This window comes from Tigriopus californicus, chromosome 6, assembly GCF_007210705.1.
Source record: "Tigriopus californicus strain San Diego chromosome 6, Tcal_SD_v2.1, whole genome shotgun sequence".
Lineage (NCBI taxonomy): Eukaryota > Metazoa > Arthropoda > Copepoda > Harpacticoida > Harpacticidae > Tigriopus > Tigriopus californicus.
Window position 1 is genome coordinate 132,094 of NC_081445.1, and position 18,189 is coordinate 150,282.

At 46.5% G+C, this 18,189-nt stretch overlaps 1 protein-coding gene across 4 annotated transcripts in view; it reads left to right on the forward strand.

Moving 5' to 3' along the window:
* The first annotated feature begins 6 nt into the window (after positions 1-6).
* The window catches only part of LOC131882543 (calmodulin-binding transcription activator 1-like), a 64,635-nt gene continuing 46,452 nt past the window's right edge, over positions 7-18,189 (forward strand). For 2 of the 4 annotated variants that reach the window (XM_059229719.1, XM_059229723.1), the window contains exon 1: positions 10,886-11,460. In XM_059229719.1, the coding sequence (XP_059085702.1) occupies positions 11,322-11,460 (139 nt within the window). In that variant the 5' untranslated portion in view covers positions 10,886-11,321. Of the gene's footprint in view, positions 297-10,885; positions 11,461-18,189 lie in introns of those variants that run through there. The other 2 variants (XM_059229724.1, XM_059229722.1) reach the window with 2 other exon arrangements.

The window sequence follows — 18,189 nt, forward strand, 5'->3', positions numbered from 1 at the left end:
GATCAAGACGTTCACGGGTAGGATCGACACGTGCAATGTTGAGTCCTTGACTTTGGGCAAAAAGTCCGTGTTTCGACGGCGCACGTCGTCCTCCTCGGTCTCCAGTCACCATGAGAGTGATCCAAGAGTGATTACAAGTCGAGGGGGCTTGGAATCACCCGGGGGGATCTTCCGGGGGGCCTCCATTCCGAGGTCACCGAATTTGGGAGCTGTGGAGAGCAAGGCTAGTGCCACCACGGAGAGTCCGTTTCCGTTTGACTTGAATGAGCTGAAAGCTATTCAATTCATTTGTCCAGGTAAGCGGCTCTGTCCAGTGATCATTAGACATAAGAGTACAGCATTCAAGGCTAGGCCCGATCAAACAATTCAAAGAGGAGGGAAGTGAACTTGTCCTTGGACAATGTGTACACAAAGTGGGTCAGCCAAAGAGATGTGACGTATTGTGGCGTAGTTGCTATCAATAGCCAACCATGTAAATCGGATTGAGTGTTGATCAAACCAACGATGTTTGTTTCTATGCATTCTGCCGCTAAATCTGGGATGGGATTGCGTTTTGATGGACGAATTTTGTTTAATTGCCGATGAATGGGTAATATTGGGATTGCGTTTTGATGGACGAGTTTTGTTTAATTGCCGATGAATGGCTAATATGCATGCGTCGGTGTGTTTATCGCTAAGACTCGCATTGAGGTTTAACTTCCTTATGCGGAATTTTTTACATTCCTATCACGTTTCCTGTAGCCATTTCAGACATTTGTTCCTTATCAAGCCAAGATATAGGATATTGTACAATCAACAGCATGCATTCCTTTGCTTTAGAGCTGAGTTGAACCTAACAGTAACTTACATTCCCGCCTTGGCAGGCCTCACAGTCACGATCACCCCTTCTTTGAGGTTTACAGTACACGGGACGTAATATCATGAACGCACTGAACAAATGTACGTGGGCTCGAGCTCAAATATGTGACTTGGGGAGACGAGATGAAAGAGTGGAATTGTTCAAATCCAGAAGTTAAGTTGACACCGTCGAACGAAAGGACTTCTCTTGTGGCCGTTGGAATGGCAAGTTTGTGCGAAGAGGATGAAAACCCTCTTTGGCGGAAAGAGGTTGTTGTTGCGACTGAATTTGTTGTTGAAACTCAATAGTGATTTTCTTTGCCTTGTCGACGATATTTACAAGTTAGATGACATTCGTAACTAGACTCGAGATTTACGACCGAAGATACGAAATGATGCGTCAAATATGATAATATTTAGACACCTTCAGCTTTGATGCGTTCTCGTGAAATCAGATTAAACAACATCAACATCTCGAATCTGGATTTAATCATTCCCAATTCCTGACGTGTCTCTCTCATCCTACGGGTTGAAAGAAAGAGCCACCGAAGCATTCATTGTGTGCATTCCAGTTTATTTAGGCGCTCCAGACCAACAAACCCTACTGATTTTGACTTTACGTAGGGAATGCTGATCCTCCTTCTACGATGACCAAAGCTTGGAATGTTCTTTTGTTCGCTCAACCTCTAAAAATAGAAGCCCTTACTCCAATTTAGTGTGCAACAATATCAACAACAATGGATGGCTTGAAATCCAAAGTATCTAAATTGTCATTCAGCATTTGCAGCCGATTATCCAGGCCATGGACCTACAAAAAATGGCACATTGGCATTTCCATGTTTGATTGTACGTTTTATTAAACCACTTTACCTTCATCATTTTCATTCGTAAACACGATCTGTCCATCACGATTTGAAACAAGATTTGGAGTCTCTTCTTTCCGTCTTAGTGATGACTTGATTGACAAAAAGAGTAGTGCTCCTGCTAAAAGAAACATTTATCACCATAAGAAATAAGCCTAGTTGCAATCCTAGGGAACTGGCATATTTTAGGTGAAAATAGGAATTGAAAATCGTAGCTTCATCTTGAAGAGCTCCTTGATCACTAGGAATGGTCAAGCATCAAAGCTTTAAAGCAAGGATCATTCGAGCCCCCCCCCGTGGTGCTCTCTTTTTAAGTACATACACGGTCTTGGTCGACAATGCATGTTTGAAGACTTGTCTCATACTTTCGAAGTAGTATCGTGCTGCTCACGAAATCCTTTCTCTTCCTTTGGCTGTTGTTCCTGTGAAGAGCTGACATTTATTTCTGTTCTGCGACTCGCGTGCCACAAGTTAGGATTCATTTCAAGCCATGCGACAATCAAGGATCAACTTGAACAATGCATTCCACTCTTACTCAGGTCGAAGTAGAAGAAGAAAAAAGAGAACGAGAAGGAGAGAGATCTGGTCTGTCTTTCCATTTCTTGCCCCTTTTTTCTCTCTCTCTGTCTCTGTTCATTGATAATACTCCTCGTGGTGGCCTTTTTCCTTTTTCTCTTTTCTCCCATTTTCTTCCATTTTCTCCTTGGGGTGGAGTGCAGAGCTTTGGAACGAGGCGAGTGAGTGTCTTGGCCTTAAATGAGCCTTCATTTAAATTCCTCGTGGGAAAAATGGACGCCTCAGCTCTTTAGCCTTGTCTCAAACGCGGGAATGAATCTTATCTCTGACTTTTGGTCAATCTCTTGTGTAGAAAAAAAACCCGGAAAAATAGATAGAGAGGGACGAACAGCCCAACAGAGACAGTCGCCTTGTTCTCTAGTTCGTTCCTCAACCCTGAATGAGTGGCGATTAGCATGGGCAGAGAGCTCCATTTTGATATGATTGGATTTCCACCCAAGGCTTAGAAGTCAACAAGTCCGAGGAGAGCGACGTGGAGGCTCCATCCTCCTCTCTGAACTGTGTCGCCCCTGTTCTCTCTCTTCTGTCGGGATTTGGACTGGCAAGTTGTCAAAGGGTGGGTGGACCACGTTGCCATTGGGATGATGACCCAAGGAGCCAAGTCGTCGGTGAGTGTGTAAAAGGCTCGTTTCTAAGCAAATGGAACGCTCGTTTCCTCACATCGATGCCGCTGGCTGGCTGGCTGACTGGCCGGCTAGTGGGCTGGCTGTCTGGCTGGTTGGCCGTTGGGCCGATGGTCCTGTCGCTTTGGATCTGGTTCTCTGCTCTTTCTTTCGTTGGCGGATGTCCTCCTCCTTTGACCCACTGGACACATTTCCATTGATGACTGGAGCAGTGCTTGGAGTGGACAAGGACATACTAAAATTAGTATTTCTACCTGACGACGGCATACGTATGGTCAGAACCGAGTTTGTTTCGAACTAAAGCCAAGTCAATCTGGGACAGATGCCGTAGGGAGAGTGATATATTTTACACCAAAAGAATCAACTCTGAAAACCACACGTCCTGAACTACCAAGTTGTGTCCGAGTGACAATGCCAAGGGACTTGTCCTCGGGCGGGAAATTGGGCATTAGAAAAGTAGGCGTATGCTGGAAGAGCCTCGGGAGGTGGGGTCTGTCAGTCAAATCATGGAACAGATTCGTTCGGACCCCCACGACAAAATGACCCTTGGACCAAAGTGGACATTGATACGTTCACTGCCACCGTACTGTATTTCCCTTTTAGATCAAGAGTAAAACGGATGCGATGTCTAACTTCAAGAGGAAGAGCATTCTATGGGTGGAAGAGATAGGAGGGGGCGGGGAAGTGACGGCTTTGATTTGGTCGGTCTTGTCCGTTCGACTGACTGGAGCCCTAGACTCCCTTGGGTTGAGAATGTATGGGGTCAAAAATGCATGAGCTCCGGTTGTGATTGCCATCTTGAAGTGGGCTTACCAGCCAGGGCGAAGAAAATGCTTGAAACATCAAGTCTGTGTTTCCAGCTCTCCTTTTTCCTTTATTCGTTGGCTTCGCTTCCTTCGTTGTTTAGAGCATGTTTTACACGTGGTGCGGGTTGGTGCGCCGCTTCGCTCCTCGGTGGTTATTGTCTTTATCTGTAATGCCATTTTTCTTGTGTTAATTTGTTCCATTATTTTCTTGCTCCCCTATTTTTGGCCCGTTCCCTTCGTTCCTTTCCTCTTCTGTTCGTGTTTTTTTTCTTCGGCGGTCTTTCTTTCCTCCGTCTCTGACCGAATCCCATTCGTTTTCGGATGTTCTGTTCCCTCGTTGAGAGGTGCAAGAGCTCTTGTTCTTCGTCTTCTCCAATTTGTTTCCATTTGATGAGCTTGACCTCCAGGCTAATAAATAATAACACAACCTCCACAGTCCTTGTGGCGGTGAGCTCATTTTCGTGTCATGATTCATCCCCCCCTGATTTGTAAAAGAGCCCGAGATCGAGAGAGTCTCTCGACCCTGTTTGGCGTTGAAGCCATAGAAATTGTCCCTAGGAAATCCATTCCAAGCAAGGAGAAAACTTGCAAGTACAGCAGAGTGCATTACTTTAAAAGTTTGAAATTCTTCTCCCGATAAAACAGGCACGAAGACATTTTTAAAAGGCAATAAAAACCAAGGGGACTCGACCCAAGAAGGAGTTCCCTCTCTCTCTCTCTTCGCCCATATGGACAAATAGAGAAAGACTTTCTTCTTATGTTAGTAAGCACTTTCACGGACCCTACACTTCTTCATCGGCAAAAAACAACAACACCAACGGCGGTGCAAGCATCATTTAGAGTTTTGGAACAGATTTTGGAGTGCTTCAGTTCTTCAGCGGTCGAACGAGATCATCCTCCGATGTCAAGATAAGATTTGTTGTCGAAAATGTTTGAGGCCTCGATGAAGTAGTTCATGCTTCCAAGTGCTTCTTGGAACCACATCCAATGAAACCACGATAGAAAGGCCATTCTTCTCCTCGCTCTCACATGAAATTATCGAACGACTCTTGCCTGACTGGCTATCGTTGAGTAACCAAAATCTCTTTCAAAAGTTTGTTGTCCTCTTTCAAGGCTGTGGAAGTGGTGGTGATGATGGGTATGGGAATACCGAGCAAATGAAAGGTCACGGTAGGTCTTTGATTTTCCATTTCCACATTTCCATGGCAACGCCATTCATTTGTCCACTCAAAGCGACAGAATGAATGGAAAGGCCGAATTAGTACTCGTACTACACCGTGGTCTGTTCGGCGTTTGGTCAGGAAAACAGAACCGACCGAGGAGGGTGTTGTTCCGACTTCATTGAGGATGCTGCTCTGTGGCCATGACCACGTTTAAGCTTACAAGGGAGTTACAAACAGTCGTTTTGGGGGATTTCTTTTATGATCCGATTGGAGAACAAGGCAGCTCGGACGAGGAGCCAAGGATGCTTGACTCCTTCTTAAGTAGTGCCAGCCAGCCCTACATGGTAGACCACGTCGTATACTGTAAGGACCCGAGAGCCAAAAATATGCTGCTCTCTCTCTCACCCCATTGTCTTTGTTACCACTGGTTCCACAACGAGCGTACAATATGGAACGATACCCTAAAGAATTGCTCTAGCCCTGAAATTATTAACTCCCATAGTCTAGGCACTAGGAATGTCTATCTACGTACTGTCCTCCTCCTCCCTCTTCCTCCTCCTCCTCCTCCTCCTTCTCCTCCTCCTCCTCCTCCTCGTCCTTCTCCTTGTTGGTTTGTGGGCCGTGCTCTCAATCGAGTGAGTGAAGAACCAAGAACGATCCGATGAGTGGGAGTGGGGAAAAGGACTTGCTTGTACTTACGACCACTGAGAGTGCTCGCTCCTTGGCAAAGGATGAGATCGGATGAATGTGATCCAATTGAAGGTGTTGGAACACTCATTTCCCGTGGAATCGGATTCTTTTGTTCCCGATATGAGCCCATCATTCGGATCCGATCTCTCTCTCTCTCTTTCTCTCTTTCTCTGTGTCTTTCTCTCTCACACGCTGGAGAGGTATAGATATTTATTCATCGAGAACATACATCTCGTATTCCCTCGTGGTTTCCTCACAAACCCCACTCGCCCATTCCAACACATTCGCAAATACTTTTGGTCTACCTTTTGTACAGAGATGTTGGTGCGGTGCTCATAAGAGGAAGATATAAATATATATGTGTATATATTTGTACTAGCTAGGCGTACACGTAATACAGTCCTTCATGTGACTGGATCTTGTCGTCTCTCCAAGGCATGGGATCACATCAATAATTGATTCCATGGCGCTCCTGAAATCTAATCTTTTATTTTTCCGCCAAGCCGGAGGCCACTCAAAAGGCTGGGAATGTGCGGTTTGAGAAGGCGGCCTCGTTGGAGCCAAGAATACAGTTGTAAAAAGATCCTTCAAGTGGAGGATAGACAGCGATGAGAACAATCCCCATTTTCCTATGGGGCGCATAAGAAAAGGTAATTTATTCAAAGTTGAGGAAAAAAGCTTTCAAATGCTTTCATCAGTCTTTCCGTTTGCATTGGGAAACGTTGAATACATCAGAGAGGGCAGTGGTAGGCAGCCCTTATTCCTTATTCAGAAGATGTTTTTGCCACAACTACTTAGCTTATTACCTCAGCCTTGGCTATTTACTCTGTCTCACGCTGAATGGAAACACCCAGCAGGTCGGTCGATTGGTCGGTCGACTTTGGATTTGGTGGCTTCCAAAATGGCGTTGGCACTTGACGATCCTCCTGGTTTATTGACCGTAACTGTTTCGAGTGTCAGATTTGGCAGCTAGCTCGTCTCTCTCACTTTCTCGTGTCAGGGCCATTCATTGGGCAATCACAGACATATGATTCGCCCTAACCCCGGCGGGGACCTTTGCCAAGGGAGCTCCTCAATGCCTTCGTCATCTACCCCTCGAGTCCTTGTGTCTCGTTTATGGATGGAAATTGGCAACAAGGGGACAAGGCTGCTCGTCTGGCTGCTTGGCTTCTTGCCCTCTTGCCTGCTTGCCTGCCTGTTTGGCTACTGGGCTTGAGCATAAACATGTTATTGCCTCAGAGAGTGATAAATGCGATGACAATGAGACAAAGTGCGGAAATATGCTAAACGCCATAAGAAAAGTGCCCGTTAAAAGGAGATTTGGTGTTGTTGGGTGGCCTTTTTAGCACCCGGATAAACTGTTATCATGTTGTTCCACTATTCGCCGTGGAACACTTGGCTCACCTTTTCCGCCCTCCTTCTGGCCTGTCTCCGACCCACAACCTGCACGCATGCACGCACGCACGCACGCCCACACGCCCACACCCAACTCAAAGGGGAGGAGGAAGAAAAGAGACTGACTTCCGTCTCTATGGTTATGGCTTTTTTATTTGGGCAAAATTGCCCTTTTCCAATTTTTATTTTCACACTTTTCCAAAGTTGTTCCTCGTCTGTTCTCATCTAGACTGCATTCTCGTCACTGGCTCGAGCCGGGCGTATTGATCACAGTACGCACATCGTTGGCCCACTCGGCACTTGCGTTCTGAAACGTATTCAGCACGGTCACTCGGCCGTCTCAATCCAAGTGCCACGCCTACATGGTCATGAGGCAATCGATCGATCCATGAACGGATATACAAAGACAATATTGTAAGAGGCTGCGTACGCAACTTTGAAAGCATGGGACTCTCACTGGCCAGTGCCCTATTGATAGGCTATATGTGGGTTAGTCTGTCGGGTGATTGTTGGGCAAATGTGTTTTATACAAAGAGGTAGCAAAGATATTGTTCTTCTCCATTCATTCAATTTCTGATTGAATGCCACGGTAGCGGAATCCCAGCGTGGTCAATTTGCCAATCAGGGGGTCTGTCCTGACCGATGAAGGCCTCACTTGGTCAGTTTCTATTTCTGTTAGAGTCAATGAAATGGCTCGGTGTGCATGCATCAAGAGGATTATGTGGGTTGACATTTATTATTTGATGACTCAGTGACCAGAATGGGGTCCCTCTGGTGTGTCGTACTACTCCCAAGGATAACGTTCCTTTTGTGAGGAAAAACCTGCTCTATTTGTGGCCTCTTTTTCCCTTGCTCCAAAGAAGGAGAATAAGTGTTGAGTGGTTATGGCACTTTTGAAGATCCTGTGCCCTTCCTTCTTCCATTTTTTGAGGAGGCTCGCTTTGAATGACTTAATCTGGTTGTCATTGGACACTCTCTTGAAGGGGAAGCGTCTGAGATGCATTGACACATCCTCTTATCAGATGTTTCACTTGACTTAATTGTTTCCTTATCATGTTGTTATGCCCTAGTCAGTCGTTTCTCACGGAAAAGGACATTCGCGATACCGAGGTTACACAGCGCTTTTTCTGCTTTTTTTGTGCTCACCTAAAAGGTGGCGAAGAAGCCTTTTTTCTTCTTCTTGACTCCCTCTCGTTAGTGACTTTGTCCCTCGTCCTTGTCCTCCTCCCTCCAATTATCAGTTAATTTTACCCTTGATTAACTCGCCCTACCTCCATTCAAGAGAGGTTTCACCAGAGACAAGAGTCTGGAAAAGCTCTCGTTCTATCACTCACTCTCTTTCGTTCATTCCCCTCAAAACGTGGTTAAGAGAGGACCAAAGATGGCCGACAAGGAGGCTGCATTTGCCGTGCTCCCACATTTTAATACATTCTGCCCTAAATCTTATCCATTATTAGAGAGAAAGGGGTAAAGGGATAAGAATAGAGGATTTCTTTTCGTTTCCTTTCTTTCCTGTCTCCCGTCTTTAGTTTTTGACCACGATGGGATGGGCTGATGATGATGATGATGATGATTATCGTCAGCATGATCAAGCTGACATCTTCAATTGGAGGTAAAAGAAGCTGGAGAAAGGACGAACATCTGAATCTTCTTGGATGCCAAGAGACGGAGAGGCTGCCCCAGATTTTACCATGAACTTGTTCCCGTGTTCCTCTCCAGACCTGCATGATTTTGAAGGGCATCAAAACGAAATGAGAATGGGCACCACGTCACCAGAAGAATGAGAAGGAGGAGAAGGAAGCTAAACCGGCTCTTCATCCTCGTGTTCCTCTCCTTTTGTCTTGTCCTTCATTGCTTATCCCAACGTTCAATGAAGCCAGGAGGGATGAAGGAAAAACGAAAGCGAGAGGAAAAGAGAGAGCAAGTTAGCGAGAGTTATTGTTGGTGGTGCTCCCAAATTTTACCAGACATGCAGGACTCACTCAGGATCAGAGGCCAGAACCAGGCGGATTGTGGGTTCCTGGTGTTAGTATTGCTGGACTGACTGACTGACTGACTGACTGACTGACTGACTGCCTGCTTGATTCACCTAGTTTTTCGTTGAGTGCTCTTCAAGGCCGATGATGATATCATCATCAAGCACTGACACGAGCAAAGAATGGAAGAAAAGAAGAACCTCTGTCGAGTGTGTTTTCGGCGCTCGTCTCTCCAATGAGCGAACCAGCGAGCGACCCTAGTCCACCCCTCGTGGGTTTCCCTTCCTCTTCGTTTATAGTCCATAGTCCGTAGGCACTCTTCGGAGGTATCACTCAATCTACTGGTTCTCCACTCCATGCTCCATGTTCCCCCTTGGTCGGCGGGTAACCCAGCCTACCTCTAGGCACCGAGAATCGGATCAGGTAGGACGAGCAGTGGCCTCACAACACTCCTCGCAACAAAGACAACATATGTGCAAAGTTTATTTTCCTTGTTTTTGGATCCCTCTCTCCGGGTATCAGTTCTGCCAATTATCTAATATACATATATTTTGATGTAAATGGCAAATCCCTGTCGGTTTCAACTCTGCATTTAGTGACGTCATGCAGGCCGCCAACCCGCCAAAAAAACTTGTGGAGTAGGAAGGATATAACATTGAGTACATCCTACACCAATAATGGTGGGAGTGTACTCTTTTGTTTATTGATTAATACAGAATAACCACGTAAACTGCCTTGAAAGCTAGTATCGTCCACTTACTCTACAAAGTTCATCATGCAACCAATCTGAATCACCTCAATGTATTGCAGTTTGGGATTGAGGTCGATTTTTGCTTTCAAAATGTCTAGTAAGTGAACATTGTAAGGATTTACATTCCTATGATTGAATTATCTTGAACTCTTCATCACATGACAATATGGCAATGTCCCTGAGCATTTCTTATTCCAATTCTGGGATTACCGTTTTGAATACTTCATCTCGCGGATTTCAATTTTGGCTAAGGGTTCTTTCGGTCGAAATCGATCGAAATGACTAGTTGAAATGATTGACGGGAACCCACTCAGTGACGACCCTCTTCCACACTTTAGGCGATACATTTAGTTGAATGCACTCAATGCGAGATGGGTAGAAAACGTACGCCAAGTCGGAACTATCTTGCTGACAGTATCGAGTGTCTCCAGAGTGTGCCATTTCCAGCACCCTTGTTGAGTGCGTCGAATGCCGGCTTTGAGCTTCGAACAAGAAGCGAAATCAACGAACTAACGAACTTCCGAACGAACAAACGAACAAACCAACCGAGGATCGAACGCCGAAGGAACCAACGGACTGCTACTGTATGAAATGGAAGGCGAGACTGAGACGGCATGTGTATCATCGGAGTGGTACCAGTTGAAGCCCTAGTTAGTACCACTGTGGCTCGTCGGCTCCTGCTGACTGCGATGCACTTGAATTGAGCTCTAGAGAAATGGGCCTCGAAAGTGGATGTACAAAAAGGCCATATACCGGAGGGAGGCCAAGACCGAATGAACGTGGAAAAAGGATGATGAAGACGAACAAGAAGCCGAAAGGAGAACTCCAAGGCGAACTCGAAGGCGAAGAAGCAGTAATTGTATGAAGGAGAGGGCGCTCGGCGCTCCGAGGATCTACGTAGAATTGGGAGAGGTGGAAGGAATTGGTGAGCTCTCGGCGACGTCTCGTCCAGCGACCCACCGCCGGGGGACCCACTCATCGACCGCCGAGTCCTGCTACATACATGCCGTACACGTGCGTACGTTCTCATTGTACTACTACATTCTGGACTATGTACGGACGGACAAACGAACGAACGAACGAACGAACGAACGAACGGACGAACGGACCGACACATACATCCACTGGTCTGCAATTGTCGGTGTGTCACACAAAAATCAGGAGCTGTGGCGGCAAATCTGTCAGAGGCCTCGAAGCCACCCGCTTTGGCACACCACCTCCAAGATCGCTCTCCCGGTCGTCGGTGTCTGTCTCTTGAACAATCTCCATGGGTGATTGTTCTCCTCGAGGTTATTAAGACAGAGTGGTGAATCCGTTTGGATCACTTGTCGCTTTTGAGCCTCCAGATTCGAACTCACTCCCACTTACACGGACTCTGTTGATGTCCTGGCCAATATTCTTTGAAGTCCTCGACGGATGTGGATTGCTAATCTTATCTTGCTGGCGCAAATCGCAGTAATATCAAAACAACTTCGGCTCTTCTCGCGCCCAGATCGTCACTGAGGATTTGGGAGGCAGTGAGTGCTACTGACGTTGGCAGAAGCGGTCTGATCCATCCACACCAGCCAGATCTAGTGCGTTTTTTTAGAGTGATTTTGTTCTTGGACTCGCCCGTGATTTAGTTGCATTTTTTTGGACACCATGTCGGTGGGACCGCCAACGCAGCAGACCCCTCATCCCATGCATCATCCCCATGCTCACCATCACCGCATGGGCATCACCACCTACTACCGAACCATTTCGGTGGACAACAAGCCCACCACCGTCATCATCGGACCAAGTATGTTCAATTCTAAGCTTTAGCTAATCCCCCCTCGGTACCCAATTCTATTTGGGCCTTGAAATTGTGATTGGATTAATTTGTCCCAACGATCAACGATGGGCATGGTTGCTAATCAGGAAACACTGGAAAGGAATTAACAGCTCTAAGATCTTGACAACTACCCTCGGAAATCCCTCCTGGGAAAGAAACTTGAGCCAAGTGCTAGGAGGAATTACAAGTAATAGAATTGCGCTAGAATGGGCCATTATTGATCCATGCCTCTTGAGCGGAACTTGATCGTTTTTTGGAGAAACGAGGACATTCTGATGTTAGGATCCGCGAATATGACAAAATGCAATAGGGTGATGCAAATTGTAGAATTGGTACTTGCGATCCGGTTGGATGCTTTTCCAAGCGTGTCTTAATTGTTGTTGACAAGGCGAGTACTTCCAAACGTCCTTTTCCTCGAGCTGTGGAGAGCTAGAAGAAACTCGTTTTTCACCCGCCAGTCTCTCGTAATACAGTAGTGGATTGTGTTGTTGCATTGGAGTAGAGGACGTAATCACCACTAGGTTGGTTCAACACCGCATCCACATCTGATTTTGGTCACTCAGACCGGTTCTTGTACACACACGACTCGTGGGAAAGGGTACCAATGATGGCTACCTGGTCATTGAAAAAAAAACACGCATAATTCTGGCCAACCCAACACTCTCCACGACGGGGAAGACGATTCCTCTGATTCGCGAGAGCTTTCGTCGTCCCACCCAGGAAATAGGAGAATAATTGAAATTTACGGCCCACCAAGGTCTGGTTACCTACCCATTAGAACGAATCATCCAGTCCGACTTGTTCTTGTCCAAGTGGCATTTTCTGCCACAAGATATCTTGTGCTTTTCTGTCATCTTGAAGGTTACTCTTTGTCGTTCTGGCCAAGCCAGGAATTCTCGTTTCCAAGCCTCAAAGAGGATGGCTGAGTCTTCCGGGTTCTTGTGCTCCAATTGAAGGTCATTAAGAGTGCCTGTAAAGTGGTTTTACGAGGCGAGGAACGCGATGACAATGAGTGTATGTAATGCATATGACATGTTGTATGTGCATACAGGGGAGTGGTTTGTCAGACCTTCTAAGGTAGGATAGCCATGATTGGGTTCCTTTTTCTGTGGGATCAAGCGTCAACTCTCGAATTCACTCCTAGTGAGACTTTTCTGGATTTGAACCTCCCCCTTTTTAGATTTAGATCGGGGAATGTGGGTTTCAATCCATTTCAATCGCCACCACCGACGAGTTTGTGTGTGTTTATATGTGCTTGGGCTTCCTCCCATCGGCGAACGTGAGGCTCGTTTGTCTTGATGCTCGCGGTCTAATTAGAATTTAATGCCCGCCGAGGCCAAGCCCTTTTCCGTGGATGGTGGTGGCAGTATCAGTACCATTGATAGTAGTGGTGGTCTCGATCTTCGAGGTCTGTGGGCTGTGGGTTGTGGGTTGTGCCTGGTCCAATCTCTCCCCTTTGCCGGTTTTCAAATCCAAGTCTAATTGATCAGTCGTCCCAAGGATTTCCATTTGTCTTTGGGCAAAGGGAGCTGGAAAGGGACTTTGAAATGGGCTGTCGTTGATTCCTGATAAGCCCATCGCCTTGTCTCTTTGGCCCTGCTCTAGCGGCTCCTCGTGGGTGCTCGTGGTGGAAACGGGTCTCATTAAGTCCCTCAGGAGAGCCAAAGGCAGGCAGGCAGACAGGCAGACAGACAGTGAGTGAGTAAGTAGGCAGGACATACCCATTATTATATGATGATCCTTTGCTCCTTCGCCCGCGAGTCGCTCTGAGTGGAATGGTGGTTGGTATGCAAGCTTCCCAGGGACAGCCATGCGACGTGGAAGTGTCCGACCGACGGACCCCCAAGTACTCTGGGTCTCAGGGTGGTGTTCCCAACGCAGAAGTGATGTCGATCTAAAGCCGTCAAAGATAGGAACGTGGGAGATGGCCTTTTCGCGTTGTCTCGCTCCTCCACGGTATCCGAGTCCCGGAGATCGTGAGCCCATAAGTGTGAGTGTGCATGAGTGGGTTTCCATATCTTGGGGGAGAGCATTGAGGATTTCCATTACATCTGAACCCTACTCCTAGCCCCTTGACGTTCCACCACTCGGGGTGTGATATTATAATTTCTTGAATTGTTCCCTCAATGGGTGTTGAGGCGCGTGGTTTCGTTCCGCTTATCGCTCGCTGTTCCTCCTTCCTTCCCTCGATCGAACGGTCCCTTGTTTTCCTACTCCTCGTCCTCGGTTCCATGAAGAAACCCGTTCCCTATTAAGTGGTAGTAGTAGTAGTACGGGAATTGGAACCACAAAGAAGCAGTCAGAAGCCGATCTCTTGTTCAAATGCGTCGTTGGCTAAATGGAGGCAAGTCCCACAGGAGGATTGAGACACGATGGGGAAGATGGCACCAATGAGGCTCACCTTTCTTCCTGGGACGATGTTCCATTGCTCCATTGCTCCAATATTCCACATTTTCACATTTTTTTTCCAAGGAGTCTTAAGCAAGTATGATTGTCAACCTCCTTGTCATCTCATCATTGTTCTCGTTTTCTAGCATGAGTCAACATTTTAGAATAATGCCGCTGTCATCAATAAAAATGGGCTAAGCTAACACATTCTAATGATGTTTTGTGTGCCCAAACTCAGTTCCTAGGTCTGTACTATTGGCATACATCTAAAGTCATTGACATCACGTCTTGATACTACATACTGTGTATGTACTAATCTACGTGTTCCAAATAAATGTTTTATCAAGCAATTAGTACGCCAAGGGCACCACAAACGTGTGCTTGTAAAACATTCACATTGGATTCTTAAAGAAAAAAAACACATGTCAATTGATTTCACCGCGAACGAGCTTCAATCCTAATGTCGGCTCCACTTGAACATGTCGGGCTTGATTGGGAGGATCTCCTATTGATCGCCTTTCTACGAGGTACAAAGTAGCAAATTAGCGGGAAACGCCAGGTTTGTCTCGTTCCCAGTCTACCTAACCACCACCACCACCACCACCCCTAACCACGACTCCCCCTCTCAAAGAAAAAAGAAGGTAAAAGTTAAATCCCAAGGAATGGAAGAAAAGCCGTCCTCTCTATCAATGATTTTTGAACACTCTCGGTCGGGTCTACGGATCCTTTTGACTGTCGGGACATTTCCAGTTCTAGCGGCCGTCGGAAATTGATGAACCCCGATTAATTTGACCCGACGTTTCTCTTTGCTCGTGAAGCAAGCGTTCCAAGGTCCTTTTTCCAGCGTGGCGTATGGTAGTGAAACAATCATACAGTATATATAAACTTCGTCTGTACGTATGTACTACGTGTACATGTGTATCTATATACCTTGGAAAGGAAGAGGAAATCTTGACAGCAAAATTGGCCAATAAATCATATCCCCGAACAAGAGGTACCTTCAGTCCTCCTGAGTCCATGGTGGCCGTCAGAGAACAAGATCCACTTGAAGTATTATTCAGACCTGCTGCCTTTTTTCCCTTGAACACACTTCAAGTGGGTGGGTGGGAGTTTCACAGATGTCAAACTCGTCAACTAATACAGCAAACCCAACTTGAAAGGTTGGCAACAGTGTATAGGATGAAGGATGAGAAATAGAGCCAAATAATAAACAGAACCCACGGTGTTTTTAAAGATGAATTTGAATTGCGTGTAATTCTGCGTTTGAGCCCTCACCATGTACCAAGTGATAAGTTCCATGATGTGCAAGTCTGTGCTGAGTACTGGAATCTAGCTCTTCTTGTTCGCGGACGTCACCAAGGAGTTGGCTATGGCTCTTCAGGGAGAAACAGATACATAAACAAACACCTTGAGTAATAAAACACTAGGTGAGAACACCCCACAGACGACGACTACCCTACACGTCCCTACTACACACAGCAGCTGAGAGTGTACTTGATTTTTGTTCGTCCGTCCTTCCATCCATTCGTCCGTCCGTCCGTCCGTCCGTCCGTCCTTATGGAACGAAGAGTAGAGCTTGAGCGAGCGTTGATTGCATGCAAGTAGAAGCAGTACTTTGGCTGCTTAACTGGGAATACCGAGAACAGGAGGGCACATTTGGCATTTGGCATTTGCCGTTTGACGACCTTGATTGGTTTCGCTCTCTGCCGTCGTCCACGCTAGGTACGCTGTTATCCTCTGCACGTGGATGCGTGGAACCTACGGTAATTGGATGGGCTTGTCAGTGGGCAGGCCAAAAATGGGGCTCCCCGGGTAAACCACGACCCATCTGGGCTTTTTCTGGGACTTGTGTCGGAGGGTTGGCTTCCTTCGTCTTTGGGAAGAGCCCTTTATGGGTCATAACAACTGACTTTATTGCGGGCTGTCAAAAAGAGTTACGTAAAAACTTAGTCCGGGTTATAAATTGTCTTGCTTGACAAGTGGAGAGAATAAAAGTGGTAGTGGTAGTAGTGGTGGTGGTGGTGGCTATTGTTATCATTACCATTGTATCCATCCGGGGTTGTTCATCTTGTGATTAAAGGTGGCTATTATCGGAACCATCCGTCCCCTGATTGGGTATTGGAAAATTCGATAGCTAATACCATCTAATTTAACACGTAATATTGATGAATGACCACTTCCCTTACCTTGCGTCACAGAGATTACCTAGAGCGAGCACGCGTTATTATGAACCAAGTTCCTCCGTGTCTTCTTTTCCTCAGGACTGTTCTTTCTTTCTCCCTTCTCTGGTTCTGTGCGTGCTGTCAGTTACCTGTGGCAGAAAACGTTCCATTCTCACAATTGGCAATTCTTTGTCCTCGGATTGGGTTAGAATAGTGGAGAGGCCAAGCTTGAAATTGGATCAGATTCTCGCGCGCTCATCGGGAGAATCAGGGAGAATCAGAGAGAACGAACTCTTGGTGGGATGATGAAGACTGGAAGTTGACTTTTGGTCTGGCCTTGAATGGATGCAGTGGCCGGGTCAGCAAAAGCAGTACTATGTGCAAGAATAATGTATAATGGGGGCAGTGGCGAATGAATCTGTCGGATACATACCATTGCGATCATCTTATGAGGATATATGGGAACATAATTCATGGCGAGGTTTTTGAAATACACATTCACGATTGCTTTTCCGCTCAATTTACTCATGAATAAGACATGATTTAGAGCGGGCCGACGTACGTGCGGGAGGGAAAAACCAAAGTCTGGCGGAAAAGAATAGAGGAGAAATTGGGTCCATTTTGGGATTTTGCCAGAGCACCCATTAAGCAATTATAAACCCATTTGCCGAGATTCGACAATTTGGAGAGACAACGTCCAATCTTCAAGCGGATTATGTAGTTACCATTCACGTCCTCCGTCCAACTCAAGCCGCTCACAATCATCGAACTTGGAACATCCAAAAAGTGGCGTTCAAATTGTTGATTATTGCCAGCCAGCCAGCCAGCCAGCCAGCCTGAGAACGATCTAGGAACGAGCTCTTGTCTAAAGTTGAACTTTCATCTTTGGAAGTGGAAGACGAACAAGATGAAGACGCTTCAAGAGCGAATCAAGTATCAAATACGTCGTCTTCCTTCACCTCGGGACTTGATAAGATCTGGACGGGTTTGCTCACTTGCTCACTTCCTCACCACCATTGCCATCTTTTCGTGTGTCGTCTTGATCCCAGGGAATTACTCACGTTAGCACGGATTGCCATGACTTGCTTGGTTCATCATAGACCATCTTGGACTACCACCACCACCACCACCATCTCCCCAGAAGGAGCGGGGTCCCCGTCCGTTGCTTGTGAAGTGGACATCAACAGGCTCTTCTTGATCCTCGTTCTCAGATATCGTTCTCCGCTTGGCACGGAGAAATGAAGGAGATTCGGGGAACAAGGGACCTGGCCAGAAGGTGTTGGCGGTGTTCGAAAATGTTTAGAAAAGCAATGTATATATTTGCCTTCTTCCAAGGTATTTACTCCGTCCTCAACCTCTCGATTGCACTTGCACTATTCATCATGGGGTGTATGTAGTTCGTACGTACGAGGACGCACTTAGACGCACTCTACGGTCCTTACTCTAGGCTATTACTGGGACGGTGAGTGCGTGTATGTTCCACGATGATTTCGCACCGCTCTCCACTAAGAACGTTTTCCCTCGATCCTCGTCTTCCCCAAGCCAAAAGATCCAATAGATACTAGTTTGTTACACACAAAAAGGTTTCCCTGAAGGCCGCCCAGACCGAATAACAGTTTGTGGACCCACAATGAGGTGGTGATGTTTGGACCACGTTAGCACACTTGGACACTCTCAAGTGTTTAGCGAATGCTCCCAAATGCCGCCCATGGCCTCTCGCTCGATCTTGTCCTTGGACTTTCGAATATTGAACTTGGACTACTCAGAATGATCGAAATGTACACGTCAAGGTCCAATTCAGTCTTCGTTTGAACGAGCGGCCTTTTAGTGAGGTCGTCAAAATCGAAGAAGCACTTGGGACTCATGTTCCAACCATCTATTTATGATGAGAGGATCAAAGATGGGAAATTCTGAAATGGTTCCTCATTAAAAGTCCGCACATGTAGGTACCTAACGTGTAACGCCCGGAAAGCCAGCCCTCGAGCTGATTTGCCGTTGGAGCGGGTGTAGTATGTACGTACGAGTATGTCGTGCTTCGAGGCGAAATAAGGGGCGGGGTAGAACGGGGAAGAAAGAAGAAGGTGCAATTTCGCATTCACATTTCGCCCGAGGAGATTGAAGGCTCAACAATCTTTTTCTTCAACAC